The sequence below is a fragment of the Trifolium pratense genome, linkage group LG7, assembly GCF_020283565.1.
Source record: "Trifolium pratense cultivar HEN17-A07 linkage group LG7, ARS_RC_1.1, whole genome shotgun sequence".
Taxonomy (NCBI): Eukaryota; Viridiplantae; Streptophyta; class Magnoliopsida; order Fabales; family Fabaceae; genus Trifolium; species Trifolium pratense.
Genome location: NC_060065.1, coordinates 14,034,861 through 14,054,573, shown reverse-complemented (window position 1 = coordinate 14,054,573; position 19,713 = coordinate 14,034,861). Strand labels below are relative to the sequence as shown.

Sequence of the window (19,713 nt, the reverse complement as noted above, 5' to 3'; positions counted from 1 at the left end):
AAAATGGTTTTTTATTTACAAAAGGGTTTTTTTTTTTTTTTGTGAAATTGACAAAAGGGTTTTAATGTGTCTTTTTTTGCTTTTCATCAATTTCTATTATTTTTTTATACTTATAGCACCACTCATTTTGAAGTATTTCTTTCAATTTTTCGTAAAATTCATATTTTTATTTCATATATGCAATTTCAAGGTTTTTCAATTTCTGGCGGTTGGATTTTTTTTGTTTTATGTTGTGGGTATCATTCTTCTCTTTGTTGCATCAAAAAATTCTTACTAAATACCTCATCCGATCCTATATATGAAAAAATTTATTTTTAAATTCAATGTAAAGTTGATGTATCTAGACTATAATCTTATCTAGATACATCAATTTTACAATGAATCTAAAAAATAAACTTTTTTTATATATAGGATCGGATGGAGTAGCATTTTCCTTTAAGATCTGTTTGGTTCGAAGTAGATGGAGGGAAGAGGAGATGAAAAAATATTTGTAATAAAGGATAATTTTCTTGAAAACATTAAAATTGTGTCTTTTCTTATGAAATTATTATCTCTGAAATACAATAATCGGCAAATAATTTTTTGATTTAATAAATAATTATTAATTAATTGATCTAATGTACCAGTAGATTGAATTATTTCATATGTACCATAGAAGTTTCCTAATAAGTTTGAGGGTTTTTCTTAATTGAAATGATAAACACTTAAAAAGTTGAATTTCAACATTCTAGCTAACAGTTCAATCTCATATTGTTGGACGAATTATTACACCAGAAACCTAGTTATTATGAAAGAATTGTTAAGTCACAACCAATTATACTCAAAGGAACTAAGGAGATCAAACATTCTCAATCTCGCTATTCAACTTTACCGAGTGGGAATGAGAAACACTTAAGAATTCAAATTCTAAAATCAAACAATTCAACCTCAACTAGTTATATTAACTATGACTTAAAAAAAAACTTAGTTCAAATGAAATGACTATTAAGTCTCAACTAATAATGTCAATTGTGTCAAAAGAAATCAAAAAATTTCGATCAAAACCTTCAACTTGAAATGTAGTTCATATGCAAACTTAACTAATTATACTTACTGTATTAAGGAATTCAATTTTTCTCAATCAAGTCATTCAATATCACTTAATTGGACTAACAATAACTTATGAATTTAAATTTCGACAATCAAGCATGTCTAGAACAATATCAAAATTCATTTACAAAACTTTAGTATTGTTTAATATGAGATGAATTAAATATGAATTTTCTAAATCAAAATATCAAGATAAAAGTAACGAATATTTTGACCTAGAAATCAAATTTTGTGCTCCTTACTTTTGGACAAACTTTTTATAATGCGCTATACATATTTGCAAAATCATCAGAAATATACATCAACTTTACAACATGACCAAAATTGCATGCATAAACATTTTGTGGGGATCAAAACATGACATTTTCTTATGAAGATGAAAAATTAAATTTAGTAATTTTGTATTGATAACAAACTTATTTAACCCTGTAAAATATAACGAATCATTGAAAATTAACAATATTACAATAAATTATATAAACATATTAAAAATTTAAAGTTTTTTTAATAAAAAATAAATATTTTTTTAATAATTATATGCATTAATGATTAACTGGTAAAGGAATATTAATCTTTATAAACTAATAATATTAAAAAAAATTGAAAGGTAATAATATTAAAATATTAAAATATTAAAATCGTAGTTGGATTAATCATATTAATAATTTTAAAAGTTTTTTTGTTTGAATAATTAAAAAAGTTATTAAAATCATATTTTAATTTTCAAGAAAATACAAAATACTAAAATAATATTATTTATAAGATATTAGAATAATATTAAAATATTTGAATTTGTTGAAAAAACTTGAAAATCATATATAAGTTGAAAGGTATCATGCATGGTTTGATTTATTGTGGAAGGATACATTTGTCAATATTAAAAAGTAGTGTTTAATATAAAAAACTTAATAAAGAAACAAATCTGCATTATTTTTTTTTGTGACAAATCTGCATTAATTACTATAATACTTGTTAACCACATCAGCGGTGTACCGGTACACATCCACATAATATGTGTACCGAAAAAATTCACCAAAAACTAATGAGAGCCCACATATTATGTTGATATGTACCGGTACATTTGTTGAAGTGGATGATTTTAATTGGTTTACAGATAATATTTATTAATTTGTGGAACAATCACAATCATCCACATAAGTCGTGTACCATTACATATCTACATAATATGTGTACCGGAATATTCAAATTAAAAAAATATGGACTTTTAAAATATACTCCCTTCGTGTTTTTTTTAGTGTCTTTTTAGAATAATAACACCAATTAAGGAAGTGTAATTTTGCACGTTATCTTTTTATTATACCATCATCTTAATCCACAAATAATTTTTTTTCTCACGGGCTTTCTCTTTTCAATAAATTTTAAAAAAACAATAGTTTAATAATAAGCTATTTCTATAACTAAAATAAAATAAAGTCAAATTGTTTTTATATAAGCTAGAATATGTTTTTGTTAGCTGTCCCAAAGAGCTTATGGAAATAAGCTGAAAACAGCTTTTGACATGTCATAACTGTTTCTGTAGGCTGTCCCAAACAGTCTCACAAGTGTGTATGCAAGTAGATAAGCTCAACTAATTGATTTCAATGTTTCACGTTTTAAGTTAGAACTTCTTTGTTATTGTTGACTTGGTTTTAACTTGAAGTTGGTTTACTGTTACAAAATGTGCAGAGAGTCGCTGCGATTGTGGCCGCAGTTGTAATTGAAAACTTGTGATGTTATTGCTTGTTTTGCAATTATAAAGTTGCAGAAAGTTGTTGCTGTCTCTGTGAATTGCAGTTGTAATGTGAATGTGGAAACCTTAACCTTAAAATTATGATAAGGTGGCTGTAATTGTTTGCAATCTCATTCTCCCCTTCCGTTTATAATTTCATTTAAATGATAGTGTGTTTTACACCTTCATGTCCATGTATACTATTCCTGTATTGTGAAATTCGTTGTTCTGTGAATTAGTTGAAAGAAAAACCGGATTCTGTTATCATTCTCTTGTATGAATGTGTACAATCGTCATGTCTACTTCTAATTTTTAATGCAGAAGAAACTTCATTAAGAAATCATTTGAGAGTTAAAAGTATCTTCCATACACTTTAAAGTTACCAGATACCAGAGACGATTATCATTTATCACCAATAGTCCATACAAGAACAACTCCCATCTTTAAAGTGATGAAATCGAACACGATCTCTTACAATTATCTCCACATTGTAAATTCTGGATATTAATTTAGTAACCTTGTGACAATCATTACACACTCTAAGATTCTTAAATAGTCTTATTGGCATGCCTGGTTTTGAATTCAAAATGCCATAAGCTATAGCCAATCTCTCACTATGCAACCTCATACATAGTATTCTGTTTCCCTTCATTAATCTCATCAATCAAAGGTGCACCTGAATAATCAGGTAAATACCCTATTGATTCTAGCTTCTCCTCAATATCATTCATAAACTTATATATATCTTTACTCTGTGGATGAGTGGTGTCCCCAGCAAAAAATTCATGAGCAACACCATTTATCTCTATTAAACTACAACCAGGCTCTTTACTCACACCCTTATCATTCATAAGCTTTCTGACCAAACCTACATCATTCCACCTACTAGCCGAAGCATACACTTTTGACATAAGCACATAAGCACCGCCACAAACACTACCCTCAGACTCAAAAACATGATTTGCCATTTCTTCGCTTAGCTCAACACTTGCATTTTGCTTACAACAAGTATCTAAAAGACTCCTCCAAATTACAGCATCTGGTTTCATAGGCATTTCTGAGACCACATTTAAAGCCTCTTGGATATTTCCTGCTCTAGCATAAAGATCAACAAGACATCCATAATGCACCAAACTTGGTTCAATATTGTATTCCTTAGTCATCATTTCAAAATACATCACCCCTTCATTAACCATTCCACTATGATTGCACGCACTCAACACACCGACAAAAGTGATAGAATTAGGCACACATTTTTCTACCTTCGCCATACCGACAAAATAATCCAAAGCTTCCTCAGCTTTGCCATGCATGGCAAAACCCAATATTATTGAATTCCATGAATTCACATCTTTATATGACATTCCTTCAAACACCTGCTTAGCAATTTTCAGAGATCCACATTTGCAATACATATCAACCAAACAAGAATTAACCAAAACATTACAAGCCACATTCTTGTCACACTTTTTTAAAACATAAGCATGAACCCACATACCCAATGAAAGAGCACCTAAACCAGCACAAGCACTAATAACACTCTGCATTGTGTAACAATCAGGTTCATGTACCTTCATCATCTCACAAAACATTTTCAAAACAGTATCATACTCTCCAACTTTAGCATAAGAATCAATCATTACATTCCATGAAACCTCATTCCTCCTTTCACGCATTTTCTCAAACACTTTCTGTGCAATTTCCAAACACCCACAAGAAGCATAGAAATGAATCAAACTATTACAAATATAAGTATCTAACTCAAACCCAAGTTTCAAAACATGTGCATGAACCTGTTTCCCTTCAAATAACGCAAACAAGTAAGCACAAGCTTTAAGAACAAATGGGTAAGTGTGTTTATCAGGAAAAACTTCATTTTCTTGTTCCATCATCATTTCTTTGTAAAGAACAATAGCATGATTTTTATGATTTGTGGTTTTAGCGTAGGTTCGTATGAGAATGTTCCACATGAAGGAATTTGGGTTGTTAAAGTGATGAAAAAGATGTGTAGTGTAGTTGAGATTTGTGAAGGAGTAATGGTGAAGAAGTTTGGTGCGTAGAAAAAGGGATTGTGGATGATTGGCGTGAATGGTGCGAAGTATTTGAGCATGAATTTGTTTGAGGTGAGAGTGAGATATAACATTGGATTGGTTTAACAAGCGATTAATGTGTGTGAGGTTGTTGGTTGTTGCAACGGTTAAGGACATTATGTGTGTAATTCATGTACTAAAGATGCATACTCATTTAGAATATATATATATATATATATATATATATATATATATATATATATATATAGGGGAGGGATCAAATTACACCGGTGTAACATTTGAGTAATGTTACACCGCTCAATAACGCTTCAACGAATACAAATTTTACAAAATTCACCGTTGGATTGAAAGTTTATATCATTTAGATCATCCATGTTCAATTTTACAAAAATTTAAAATCGTTTGATATGTTATTGAGACCGATAAAGATTAACGCTTTATGTGTTTTTATTGAATACCGTTAAGCTTGATTAATCTCAATAACATATCAAATGATTTTAGATTTTTATAGAATTGAACATGAATGATCTATATGATATAAACTTTCAATCCAACGGTGGATTTTGTAAAATTTGTATTCGTTAAAACGTTATTGAGCGGTGTAACATTACTCAAATGTTACACCGGTGTAATTTGATCCCTCCCTATATATATATATATATATATATATATATATATATATATATATATATATATATATATATATATATATAATCATCTTTACAATAGTTGACTTGAGGACTGAGGACATAACCTGTGAAGTGTGAAGCAGATAATGTTGAATGAATTGTCAACTTACCAAAGAAAAGTCTAGCCAAAACATTAAGAATAAAAGTTCCTTAAAGATAATTTTGATCAAGAAATTTTTGATTTTACATTGTTCTCTTAAAAAGTAAAAGTTTCGCTTTTGTCCTTTAAAGTTGGTCTCTTCCATTTGTTTTTGGAAAGGAAAAAAAAGTTAATTTGTGAATAGGTGGCATACGACCGTCTAAAGTCAACCAATATACATAGTGGTCCACCATAAACTTCAATAAAATTTTAAATTTTAACTGTTTGATCATGTTGTCAAAATCAAAACCATTGAATCTTGTAAAGTACTATGGTATCTAATAGTGAACTACCAATACAAAATTGACCAGTCTATCTGAAGAAAAAAAAATGGAGTGAGTTGAGACTAATAACCCTTAGTGAACTCTTAATACCCCAACTACGATGGTGACTACACCTGGGGAATTCCCAAATTTGTAGTTGATCACAATAACATAAGTTTTACAAAATTTTCATTAAGTAAAGGTGTAACACACAAACTATTTATCTTATTCATTTTACAAATAGGACACTCCGAGGTAAGCCGATCTCAGAGGCCTCACAAATCCAGTCTTCGATAATAATGAATCGTCAGGGAAACAATTTATATTTATTATTCAAGATTGGATTCTAAAACGAATCCCAAAATGGAATAAGCCATGCAGTAGTTCAACTTAACCACCATCACAACATGATTCGTGGAGTATCAACATCCACTACAAGGATCTGACTAACCAAAAGTACACAATTGTTTTCCTAGTCATCATAACTATATATCACGTTAGTCCCACTGTTCAACCTCCGAACTTACTACTATATGTCCTGACATCTTACTCTGGAATAACCTGTCACGTCTTCGTATTGGTTTCAGTCATCACCACTTCTAACATTCACGTCATTACGTACTCAAACTTCACTAACATTCTCCGCCTAACATTCTTCTAACTTTCGACTCGTTGCAAAGCGAAAAAAACATCATCTCATCTTTAGTAACCATGCCATCCTTACCATACTAGTCCTGAGTGTGTCTCATTACATCCAACATGCGTCCAGAATTGAGACAATTGAAGGAACCAAGTAGGATAGCAGCGTGGACACAGACTTGGGATCAATGAAACTTTTTCTTTTGAAAGGACTAATATAAAATTAAAAATATCTTTAAGCGATCAAAATACTAAGCCTAAAATAAAATTCAAGCTTTGCCACTATCCATCGCAACATTTTAGTCTAATTTCACCACCGGTAACATGTACTATTAGAGTGGATGCACCTCACCTACTATTTGCATTATTAATAACTAATTTCTTTCTTTCTTTTTTTTTTTTTTGTTTACATCATTAACTAATTTCTACTAGTACTAGCTAGAGAAAGGAAACTGCATCGAAATTCTCTTAGTAATTAGTATTAGAGACTTAAAAATTCTCCATAGTACCAAGTGGAAAACTAACTAACCCAATGAGAATGGAAAAACAAAATACTAATATTATTAAGTTGTACGCACCAATAATTATATCAACATTTCTCAATGGGTTGCTACGCACTTAAGTTCATAATTAATGGAAGACTTGGAAGTTATCATTAATATCAGTAATGGAAGAATTTGAGTGATCCCAATATCACTCTTTTAGGAACTTTTTATGGAAGACTTGGAACTTTTTTAGGACATTTGTCCGATACGTGTTGTACGAGTGTTTTATAGATGTCGGACGCCGATTAAAGGAGTGTCAAAGTAAAGAAAAAATTAAGTTTTTTTGACACCGGTTTGAGCTATCTGACACGTGTCGTACGAGTGTCGGACACCGCGAACATGTCTAATCATAGAGGTGTTGTTAGTGCTTCATAATCATAGCTATATATAACCTCATGATTAGTCCCTTGCCTCATATCTCATCCATTTACTAAGAAAAATGGTGAATCTATTTTCTTGTCTCTTTCTTTTTTCGCTCTCACTGCATTGTTTCGTGGCTTGCTTAGCTGCAAATAAAAAAAACATTACCACAGATGAATTTGCTCTTCTTGCATTCAAATCCCTTATTACTTCAGACCCTTATCATATATTGGCTAATAATTGGTCAACTTCATCTTCGGTATGTACTTGGGTTGGTGTAAGTTGTGATGAGATACACAATAGAGTTCACGGTCTTAATTTCCGAGACATGAATCTTAGAGGTACCATTTCTCCAAGCTTGGGGAATATGTCATTTCTTGTTTTTCTTGAATTTCGCAACAATAGCTTCGGTGGTGAGTTACCTAAAGAGATATGTCGGTTGCACAGATTAAAGATTCTTGATTTAACCTATAACAAGTTTGTTGGAGGAATTCCTGCAATGTTGGGCAACTTATCACAACTTCATATTTTATCAATTGACAGTAACAATTTCAGTGGTTTGATCCCTCAATCTATCGGCAACTTTCATCGGTTAAAATTATTGTATCTTGGTAATAACGCGTTGTTTGGACCCATACTTCAAAGAATTTCAAACCTGTCTTCACTTGAAGAAATCAGTTTATATCAAAACTACTTTTCAGGTACTTCTAGCCTTTATATATTATTATGTATCATATCTTATATTTATTTGTTCCCTCACTCTATCGCTAACTTTCATCGGTTCAAAATTTTGTTTTTAAATAATAAAGGGTTGTCTGCACTCATACCTCAAACAATTTTAAACATGTCTTCACTTGAAAATATTATTTATTTGATAACTATTTCTTAGGTACTTCTAAGTTCTAGCATGCATCATATATGTGATATGATATGAGTTTGTGTAACATGTTAAAACAACTAAAAATAGTAATTTTTAAATGAAAAATAACTACTCATTAAAAAGTTATCCATTTAATATAAAAGACACAATTTTCAATAAAAACTTACTATTTTAACTTCATAAAATGTGCAAATTTGCACATGATAGAAATACTCTTGTGATATTTCTTTGTTTCTAAGTAATTGGGATTCTTGAATTTCTTTTTTTGTTTTTTGTTTTCAGCACTAGACCGTCTAATCTGGTCCGAAGTCGGTTATGGCATCAAGTTCTTTTTAAGTGTCGCTTTTGACTATTTTGCACTATTCACATATTCTACTTTAACAGTAGTTTTTTTATTAATATATAAAAAACAAATGTCATTGTCAGCATATAAAGGACTTATGTGAGAAAATATAAACTTAAAAAATTAATCTCATACAATTAAACAAATTAATCTCATGCTATAGATGTATTCATATAAAGTTTATTTCAATTTATTCAAGCTTGGGCTCTGCATTAGAGGTCACTCTAGTCGTAGAAAGTTGAACAAATTAACATCTTAAAAAACAGAGAGAAGAGAGAAAAGAAAACTCTCAAGATTGTCAATTAAATATGTTCAGAGTTTCGCATGTTCTAAATCATTGATTATAGGAAAATATATATTTGGAGTCTACAATGTCATATTTTAAGAGAATTTTATGTGTGTCACAATGTCAAGAAACAATCTATAGTATGCATGCACTTTGCATGAAATTGAACGTAAATCGTTGTTTTATAAAAAATATGGACGAACTAGTCCAACAAATATTTTATGGAAATAAAATATGAATTACTAAATTAAAATTGGAAATTACGATTAAGGATAAAAAAGTGTAATTTCAACTATTTTGTTTCCATTTATGATGAAACTCAATATGCTGAATAATGACTACAATCATAATATATCACATTGCTTCTTATCTTATCTTATCCATTTTTAGGTCCGATACCAGAAGAGATTGGCTTTGGCTATGTTAATCAACTTGAGTTTCTAGATTGGTCATTTAATAGATTTAGTGGATCTATTCCTTCCAAACTCCTCAACATGTCATCATTGATAAACTTGTATCTTGAAAACAATAATTTGTCAGGCATAATTCCATCAAATATGGGATATAGCCTTCCTAACTTGCAATATCTACACTTGAATGACAACAATTTTGTTGGAAATATTCCAAATACAATATTCAATTCTTCTAAGCTCATTCAATTTCAATTAAATAACAATGCATTCAATGGAACTCTGCCCAATAATGCTTTTGGAAATTTAAGGTTCCTCGAAACAATTCACATAGTTAACAACAATTTGACAATAGATGATTCTCTTCAATTTTTTACTTCCTTGTCAAATTGTAGATATTTAAAATATCTAGAACTATCATTGAATCCTATACTTTCCAGTCTTCCTAAATCTATTGGAAACTTAACTTGCAACGAATTTCGGGCAGATTCATGTGGAATTGTTGGTAATATTCCCTTAGAAGTTGGAAACATGAGTGAATTATTACGTTTTTCTGTATATGATAATAATATAAATGGACCAATACCTGCTACATTCAAAGGGTTACAAAAACTTCAGGAATTGGATCTTGGAATCAATGGACTAGAAGGATCATTTATTGAGGAGATTTGTAAAATTGAGAGGTTGAGTGAGTTGTATCTAGACAACAACAAGCTCTCTGGTGTTTTACCGACATGTTTGGAAAATATGACTTTTCTTAAACAGCTATACATAGGATCTAATAGTTTCAACTCTAGCAGCATACCTTCCTCTCTTTGGAGTCTTACAGATATCTTAGTGGTAGATTTGTCCTCTAATGCATTCATTGGTAATCTTCCACTTGAGATTGGAAATTTGAGAGCAATTGTAATATTAGATCTATCAAGAAATCATATTTCAGGCAACATTCCTGCAACCATCAGTTCTGTAATAACTTTGCAGAATCTCTCCTTAGCACATAACAAACTGATGGGATCAATTCCCGCATCACTTGGTAAAATGGTAAGCTTGATATCCTTGGACTTGTCCCAAAATATGCTAACAGGTGTTATTCCAAAATCCTTAGAATCACTTTTGTATCTTCAAAACATCAACTTGTCATATAATAGATTACAAGGAGAGATTCCTGATGGTGGACCATTCAAAAAGTTCACAGCTCAGTCATTTAAGCATAATGAAGCACTGTGTGGAAATCCTCGCCTCCAAGTACCTCGGTGTGGTAAACAAGTTAAGAAAAGGTCAATTTCAAAGAAGTTATTACTCAAATGCCTAATTCCTATACTTGTGTCGACCTTTTTGCTTGTTGCATGCATTATACTTGTAAAACATAATAAAAGGAAAAAAGTTGAAAATACTCCTGAAAGGGGTTTATCAACTTTAGGAGCTCCAAGAAGAATATCCTATTATGAACTTGTGCAAGCAACTAATGGATTCAATGAGAGTAACTTACTTGGAAATGGGGGATTTGGCTCTGTGTATCAGGGGAAGCTTCCTGATGGTGAGATGATTGCAGTTAAAGTAATTGATTTGCAGTCAGAGGCAAAATCAAGGAGCTTTGATGCAGAATGCAATGCAATGAAAGAACTACGACATCGAAATCTGGTTAAGATTATCAGTAGTTGTTCAAATCTTGATTTCAAATCATTGGTGATGGAGTTCATGTCAAATGGAAGTGTGGACAAATGGTTATATTCACATAACTATTGTTTAAATTTCTTACAAAGATTAAATATAATGATTGATGTTGCATCTGCATTGGAATATCTCCATCATGGTTCTTCAATACCTGTGGTTCACTGTGATCTAAAGCCTACTAATGTGTTGTTAGATGAAAATATGGTTGCACATGTTAGTGATTTCGGTATTGCCAAACTCATGGATGAAGGACAATCTAAAACACATACTGAGACTTTGGCTACTATTGGATACCTTGCACCAGGTTATTTCTTCTCTTTAAATTCTTAACATTTTCTTCTCTATGTTTTGAGTCATAAACAATCTATTTGATAACTAGTAGTGTATATATTAATATGCAGAGTATGGATCTAGTGGGATTGTTTCTGTCAAAGGAGATGTGTACAGCTATGGCATTATGCTAATGGAAATCTTCACAGGAAAAAAACCAACAGATGATATGTTTGTTGCAGAGCTAAGTTTGAAAACATGGATCAGTGGATCGTTGCCTAATTCAATTATGGAGGTCTTGGATTCTAATTTAGTCCAACAGAATGGGGAACAAATTGATGACATACTAACTTACATGTCATCTATTTTTAGTTTAGCCATGAATTGTTGCGAGGATTCACCTGAAGCAAGAATGAATATGGCAGATGTTACTGCGTCGCTAATCAAAATCAAGACTTCGGTTCTTGGTGCAAATAGGTTCTAGTTATTTTCATTCCTACAAGTGGAGTTTATTTACTTTTGTAATGTTTGTGTGGGATATATGTTTTCAACATATTGTTTTTGGATTGATGTCTCGCTGCTTCGGGTTTGTGGTCTCAATTTTCTTCGTTGTTGTATGAGATTGAAGTACATTATTTTCTTAATCTATTTCCTTTTGTTTCAAAAGAATCGACTGGTGAGTGGTGAATAAGGATATCATTGCACAAGTATATACATCAGGTTTGTTTGAGGGTCAGGTCTGAAACCCATGTATGTGTATCCCATTTAAGTCACAAAAACGATTTGTTTGTTTTTTCACCTGATACAAATGAGGCCAGTTGTGTTTGTTTTGCAAAATGTTTGTGTCTAATATCTGATGGTTATAAAGTGTTTTCTTTGAGTAGCTCAATCACTAAGTTCATTCTTCTGTCAAGAAGTGGAGGATTTAACAATGCATATGTTCTATTTTTTCTTTCAAAAAATATTAGTAATGTTGATTCCGATCAATTGCAGATTGGCTTTGCATTTAAATTTTTTTATTTCTTCTTTCATGAGCAAATATAAATTGACTGTTGCAGGGGCTGGTTTTTTCTGTCGATTAGCTTTCTAATATTTGAACTATATTTATGTTTCATTGTGTATTTAGAAAATCTTATGAGCTTCTATGTATAATTTGAGGTTCAACACTGTGTCCTTTGCATTATTTTCTTTACAAGCTGGGTTTTGTTTCCATTCTCAAGTTAAATAGATATATAGGGTAAGCTAACAGAGAAGTAATGTCTTATTGAACAGCGCCATAGTTTAAGTCTTGGACTTCAAGGCACCATTATAAGTTCTCCGTTAAATCTTCTTGCGTTAGAGCATGTTAGCCTGTCAATGGAGAAAGATAGGTGGGGTGTGTAGCCTTGAAAATGATGGAATCTTCTCCATTAAATCTTCTTTCGTTTGGATGGAAGACTATTAGTTGTTGGCATCACAAAAAAATTGGAAGAATTATAAACACTGGATAAATTGGAAGAATATAACTGGTTGTTTGTGTACAATAACAAATAGGAGTTTCTTTTCCACCCTCCAAATGTGTTTCAGATGGATAAATCCATATAAACACTGATTTTTCTGTCAGAAAGTGTACTTGAGTGTGATTTTATAAGAAATCATTTGAGAGTTAAAAGTATTTTCCATACACTTTGAAGTTACCAGAGACGATTATCATTTATCACCAATAATCCATACAAGAACAACTCCCATCTTTAAAGTGATGAAATCGAACACGATCTCTTACAATTATCTCCACATTGTAAATTCTGGATATTAATTTAGTAACCTTGTGACAATCATTACACACTCTAAGATTCTTAAATAGTCTTATTGGCATGCCTGGTTTTGAATTCAAAATGCCATAAGCTATAGCCAATCTCTCACTATGCAACCTCATAGTATTCTGTTTCCCTTCATTAATCTCATCAATCAAAGGTGCACCTGAATAATCAGGTAAATACCCTATTGATTCTAGCTTCTCCTCAATATCATTCATAAACTTATATATATCTTTACTCTGTGGATGAGTGGTGTCCCCAGCAAAAAATTCATGAGCAACACCATTTATCTCTATTAAACTACAACCAGGCTCTTTACTCACACCCTTATCATTCATAAGCTTTCTGACCAAACCTACATCATTCCACCTACTAGCCGAAGCATACACTTTTGACATAAGCACATAAGCACCGCCACAAACACTACCCTCAGACTCAAAAACATGATTTGCCATTTCTTCGCTTAGCTCAACACTTGCATTTTGCTTACAACAAGTATCTAAAAGACTCCTCCAAATTACAGCATCTGGTTTCATAGGCATTTCTGAAACCACATTTAAAGCCTCTTGGATATTTCCTGCTCTAGCATAAAGATCAACAAGACATCCATAATGCACCAAACTTGGTTCAATATTGTATTCCTTAGTCATCATTTCAAAATACATCACCCCTTCATTAACCATTCCACTATGATTGCACGCACTCAACACACCGACAAAAGTGATAGAATTAGGCACACATTTTTCTACCTTCGCCATACCGACAAAATAATCCAAAGCTTCCTCAGCTTTGCCATGCATGGCAAAACCCAATATTATTGAATTCCATGAATTCACATCTTTATATGACATTCCTTCAAACACCTGCTTAGCAATTTTCAGAGATCCACATTTGCAATACATATCAACCAAACAAGAATTAACCAAAACATTACAAGCCACATTCTTGTCACACTTTTTTAAAACATAAGCATGAACCCACATACCCAATGAAAGAGCACCTAAACCAGCACAAGCACTAATAACACTCTGCATTGTGTAACAATCAGGTTCATGTACCTTCATCATCTCACAAAACATTTTCAAAACAGTATCATACTCTCCAACTTTAGCATAAGAATCAATCATTACATTCCATGAAACCTCATTCCTCCTTTCACGCATTTTCTCAAACACTTTCTGTGCAATTTCCAAACACCCACAAGAAGCATAGAAATGAATCAAACTATTACAAATATAAGTATCTAACTCAAACCCAAGTTTCAAAACATGTGCATGAACCTGTTTCCCTTCAAATAACGCAAACAAGTAAGCACAAGCTTTAAGAACAAATGGGTAAGTGTGTTTATCAGGAAAAACTTCATTTTCTTGTTCCATCATCATTTCTTTGTAAAGAACAATAGCATGATTTTTATGATTTGTGGTTTTAGCGTAGGTTCGTATGAGAATGTTCCACATGAAGGAATTTGGGTTGTTAAAGTGATGAAAAAGATGTGTAGTGTAGTTGAGATTTGTGAAGGAGTAATGGTGAAGAAGTTTGGTGTGGAGAAAAAGGGATTGTGGATGATTGGTGTGAATGGTGCGAAGTATTTGAGCATGAATTTGTTTGAGGCGAGAGTGAGAGATAGTATTGGATTGGTTTAACAAATGATTAATATGTTTGAGGTTGTTGTTGTTGGTTGTTGCAACGGTTAGGGACATTATGTGTGTAAATTAATGTAACGATGCATACTCATTTAGAATTAATCCATTTAGTATTCATCTTCACAATCGTTGATAACTGAGGACAGAAGCTTGTGAGTTGTGTGACTGGTTCGAAGTGGATAAGGTTGAAGAAATTTGCAACTATATAGCATTGATATCATGATAAAATCCAGGGTTAATTATTGTTGGATTTCTTGATAGAACAACTAGCCCGTTTACCAAAGTCACTAGGTTTGGTCTAGTGAGGAGGGGTTTGGGTAGTATGGAAAGGAGGTTTTAGGTTCAATTTTCTCTGGTTTCATTGTAACCAAAAAATTAGTTCGTGTATCCTTGCGATGCACGGACCCTATTAAAATTTGGTATTTATTTAGAATTTATGAAAATTCTCGTTATTGTTCAATAATTTTAAATATATAATAATTTATTAATGCTTGTATCAAAAGTATAATGAATATCAAAATTATTCTAACTACAATTTAAATTTAAAGTTTAAGTGTCTCATGATCGGTTAGTTGAATCATTCCAACAGGATCCCTAATTATATATGAATCAACTATTTAAGTAATTTTCTTGAACATATTTTTTAACCAATTTTTGAACATAATTTAGATTATAATTTAGATTATGTTAGGTATCACAGTGAACATGTCATAATCACGGTGATCTACCGTGATTTCATAGAAGTTACATGTATGTATGAGAGAAATATAAAAGTATTGAAAATTTAAACTTAAAATAATCTAAGTGTAAAAACTTGTCCATAGAAAAAAACTTGGTAGGTAGTATTTATTTTTTAAAAAATATTTAAAGATAGGGTTAGGCTAAATAGTTCCCTCAGAACAATATTTAGGAATTTTTTATGATATCGATTCTTCAAGAGAAACATTGTCCGCTACATAAAAAATATTCGATGGGTAATAAAAAAAAGTTTACGTACTAAAATTATGAGTATCAACAAAAATTGTTGAAATTGTTATGAACTATTTCTAGAGAATAACAAGAATAGAGAAGAAGAGATAAATGAGAGAAAGAGAAGAGAGAATAGACTCTTGTATTGTTCTATTCAAGGTGTGTCATTTACATTGTGAGATAGTCATATATATAAGAGATTACATGGGCCAAGAATATGGGCCTAGACTAATAGACATCCACATCTATATTATTCATAACACTCCCCCTTGGATGTTCATCGATGATATGCCTCATTAAAACCTTACTATTAAAAACCCAGTGGAAAAAATCATAGTGAAGGAAAAAGAGTACAACATCCTTTGTGTGTGAACTGCCTCGTTAAAAACCTTACCAGGAAAACCCAGTGGGACAAAACCACGGTGAAGGGAAAAAGAGTGCAGAACATATTTATATCTCCCCCTCATAAAGACAATTATTATACATGAGATGAAAAATCAAATAATCTTCTGTACTAGCTGCTCCAAAGTTTTACTAAAAGTTGACTCTGTAGAAAAATCTGTCATATCTTCTTTATTATACTCTTCTCTAAATTAGCACTGCGTCTGATATTATCTTCATGTTGAGTTGTTGCAGGAACCATCATTTTGTAATAAAACAACGAATTTCTTGTATGTGTTGAATTACAATCCTCAACAAAAACATCTTCTCAACTTGCTTGATGTAGTGCTAAAATCATCACATGATTGGATGATATTGTTGTTTCTTTAAAGTATAAATAATTGTATGCTTTGCTTTACTTCAATATTTGGGTTGGATGAATAGGCAAAAATAAAATACTACGAAATTATAGCAAATATATTAGTGAGCTTAATTGAATTAAGATATGGTACTTCATGACCAATTCAAATTGTTCATCATTTTCTTGAGGCATGACACATCAAATGACATTGCAACCATTTTTAGTATACAACAAATTAGATTTGTCAATGTCAAATTATTTTAACACTTTTGCTATATAATCTTATTTAAATTATAAATTTAAATGAGAATATCTCATAAGCTCTTCGGGAGTCTAGATGATATTTTATCATTAATATAAGTGATAGAAATTTAGCAAGTGTACTAAATAGCCGCCAAGTAGTATAATAAAATCGTTCTTTCCGCAGGGATTGTTGTAAATCAATTGTAAATTGGAGACATACTCATGTAAATTGACATAAATTGTAAAAAGGGGGTTCTTGTTTGGTTTCAAGTTTAAATTTTAAAACTTTGGAATTTCTTTGGTGTTTAGATTGATGTAAGAAAAGCGATTGGTCCTTTTTGGGTCATCTAATTACTATTTCTCTTGGTAACGCCATGTATGATAACGAATTATTCAAATTAGTTTCATGATTTGATTAAAACACAATTGATTATGCCCAATGTCTTGGTAACATAATCCTCTCTCATGATCATCAATCCCTAATTTCTTAGTAAGACCTATGATCATGTGAGGAAGAAAAACTTTAATCTTTTAATCTCAATTATCAATCCAAAATTTCTTAAGTGAAAATTAATTGATCAATCGTTCCTAGATCGATGATTTATTCCTATCGTCATAGTAAAACAAATCATTGCAATCATCATATAAGTCGCGAATTCATACAAAGCATTAAGCACAAAGAACAATCAATAGAAACTAACTTCGTAATTCATTAATCATATCATATGACAATCACATAGTTCAAGATCAAAAGTAATTAGAATCACCTAAGGACCAATCATGAGAATTTAGCTAGACATTGCAAATTCAGAAATTACATCAAATAAAATGAAAGAAAGCATTATTACAAGAAGAATCTTGATGTGTTTCCACACTGGAATCCTTGCTTGGTTGCTCTTGATCCTCCAAAAGTTGCTCCAAAGCTGTTCTTTTCGTCTAAAATTCAATAATGATCCAGATCTCAAGTTTCCCTTTTATAAAACTGATCAAAAATAACGTTTTCCGCCTGAGGCACAGAATTTCCGCCCCAGGCGTAAAAAATTACGTTTCAGGCACAAGAAATTCGCCTGAAACGGCAAAACAGTGAGCAATCTTGGTTCTTCAGCAAAAATTCCGCCTCAGGCGCAAAAACTTCCGCCCCAGGCGTAAAAGTACTTCAATTTCCACCAATTTTTATCTGCTATCTTCCTTCGCATGTAGCTTCAAATCAATGTCTTATTCTTCATGATTTAAGTCAAAAACCTCTAAAATCACTTGAAAATGGTCTTTATTTCCATGTAATGACTAATGTCATCACAACCCCAAACTTGAACTTTTCCTTGTCCTCAAGGAATATCTCAATCTCCAGGAAAACAAAACACTACCTCGATCCATCTGGCTAAACAAACTCAAACCCAATCAAGTTAGACGTAATTTGCATGATATTTCAATGATCAATTTCGTCATGATTCAAGTACACACAATTTCAAATTTAGGCAAAACAAAGAGCATCAAACAAAGATTGACCATACTTAATTTCTTCACACCCTCACCGACTCTCCTGTTTAAGGGTAATATAATCACTCAATCAACACATCATAACTAGACTACTATAAATTTGCAGACATTCTCAAAAATCAATCACCATGTCATGAGCACACACATTAGAGGACTTTTAAAGGTTATAACGTGGCCTGGTTAAAAGGTGGATGGTGGCTTTTCTGGTAAGTGAGTAAAAAAACTTGAAATTAGATACCACTGAGTCGAATAGATACAACACCCCACCCTACTTTGTAAGAATTTATACTTAGAGAACAATTTTCTTTCACAAAATTCCTTTTTGTTTTCAAGAAGGTCACCATGATTATTATTATTTTATTTATTTATTTATTTTTTTTTTTCTCTTTTTTTTTCGATACTTCTTTTCTTGGTGAACTTTTGAATTTTTCTTTCATAATTTTTTTTTTAAGTTCTCTAGTATATCCACCCCAAACTTAAGTTGTTGCTAGTTCCAAAAGCAACCCCAAACTTAGTGAAATGCATTGTGCAAACACCACTAAAGGTATCTAATTCTCCAAGAAAATCATTTTTTTTTTTTTTATATTATTTTGATAACTTGGGTCAGATACAAACAAAACATTTTTCTTTAAGCTCAAAAAGGGTTAAACAACGGATAAGCAATGATAAGGGTGGCTAGAACAGGCTCAAGGTACCAAACAACTTGCCTCGTGTGTACATCACAACAATAAATCAATTAAAGAGAACATGCGCAAATTCTAGAGACATAGCTAAGTGTGGAATTCTCATAATCATCAAAAGAAATCAGTGTTTGGGCTCAAAATCTCACAGTTTTTGCTGAATTAAACTATGGTCAATATTTGTGAGAGTCCCTAAGCCTTGCCTAAATCATCACTATGATGCATCAGAAACAATCAAAAACATCACAAATTCATATCATACATTTGGTCAACAATTTTGAATCTAAGATGATAGCCAAACAAATTTCAAATAGTGTGAGGTTTTCAAAAAGACTAAGACATTCAAAGAAAACAAAACGACTAGCTCAAGTACTTATTATAGACCAACATCAAGCATGCAACAATTTAAACAAAGGAATCATAATACACAGGCCAAAAAGAATCTATAGAGGAGAAGGACAGTAAAGGTGAATGGCACAAAACCTCAATCCTGCTCGGGCATGTTATGATCATGATCAAAACGAGGCAGATTTCCAGGAAATTGCATTGATGAGGACCCTCCTTCATCTGGAAGGCCAGCTGCCCTCCTTTGGCGAATGTAGGTAGCACGGTTCATTTCATGTGTAGCCGCCATGCTCCTAACTCTTTGATTGTGAGCTTCATCAAAATCATGCATTGTTGGATATCTCGGATAGAAATATGCCGGGACTTGCTCCCGGTAACGCATGGATGCTTGCCATAAGGCGGATGAAGTGTCATAGTGGTCCGCCATATCA

At 31.8% G+C, this 19,713-nt stretch overlaps 3 protein-coding genes across 4 annotated transcripts; 1 reads left to right on the top strand and 2 right to left on the bottom strand.

Moving 5' to 3' along the window:
• Positions 1-2,638: 2,638 nt before the first annotated feature.
• On the bottom strand, positions 2,639-5,044 carry LOC123895658 (pentatricopeptide repeat-containing protein At1g59720, chloroplastic/mitochondrial-like). Its single transcript, XM_045946119.1, is given in 2 exon segments — positions 2,639-3,452; positions 3,454-5,044. Coding segments are annotated over 2 exon segments (1,797 nt in total). The 5' UTR covers positions 5,026-5,044; the 3' UTR covers positions 2,639-3,227.
• A 2,305-nt stretch (positions 5,045-7,349) lies between these two features.
• On the top strand, positions 7,350-12,354 carry LOC123895652 (LRR receptor-like serine/threonine-protein kinase EFR). 2 transcript variants are annotated; one of them, XM_045946112.1, is made up of 3 exons: positions 7,350-8,205; positions 9,404-11,401; positions 11,499-12,354. In XM_045946112.1, exons 1-3 carry the CDS (start codon positions 7,584-7,586, stop codon positions 11,849-11,851), a joined length of 2,973 nt encoding a protein of 990 aa, XP_045802068.1. In that variant the 5' UTR covers positions 7,350-7,583; the 3' UTR covers positions 11,852-12,354. The 2 variants fall into 2 exon arrangements, with proteins under 2 accessions (XP_045802068.1, XP_045802069.1); XM_045946113.1 differs by having other exon boundaries at positions 7,383-8,205; positions 9,911-11,401; positions 11,499-12,033.
• A 686-nt stretch (positions 12,355-13,040) lies between these two features.
• On the bottom strand, positions 13,041-15,028 carry LOC123895657 (pentatricopeptide repeat-containing protein At1g59720, chloroplastic/mitochondrial-like). The gene has a single exon (XM_045946118.1). The coding sequence runs from the start codon at positions 14,861-14,863 to the stop codon at positions 13,064-13,066; it is 1,800 nt and encodes a 599-aa protein (XP_045802074.1). The 5' UTR covers positions 14,864-15,028; the 3' UTR covers positions 13,041-13,063.
• Between the last annotated feature and the right edge of the window lie 4,685 nt (positions 15,029-19,713).

Coding starts and splice junctions, on each gene's coding strand:
- LOC123895652 (XM_045946112.1), top strand. CDS start 7,584: ATGGTGAATCTATTTTCTTGTCTCTTTCTTTTTTCGCTCTCACTGCAT. Junction 8,206..9,403: donor ATATCAAAACTACTTTTCAG/GTACTTCTAGCC, acceptor ATCCATTTTTAG/GTCCGATACCAGAAGAGATT. Junction 11,402..11,498: donor TATTGGATACCTTGCACCAG/GTTATTTCTTCT, acceptor ATTAATATGCAG/AGTATGGATCTAGTGGGATT.
- LOC123895657 (XM_045946118.1), bottom strand. CDS start 14,863: ATGTCCCTAACCGTTGCAACAACCAACAACAACAACCTCAAACATATT.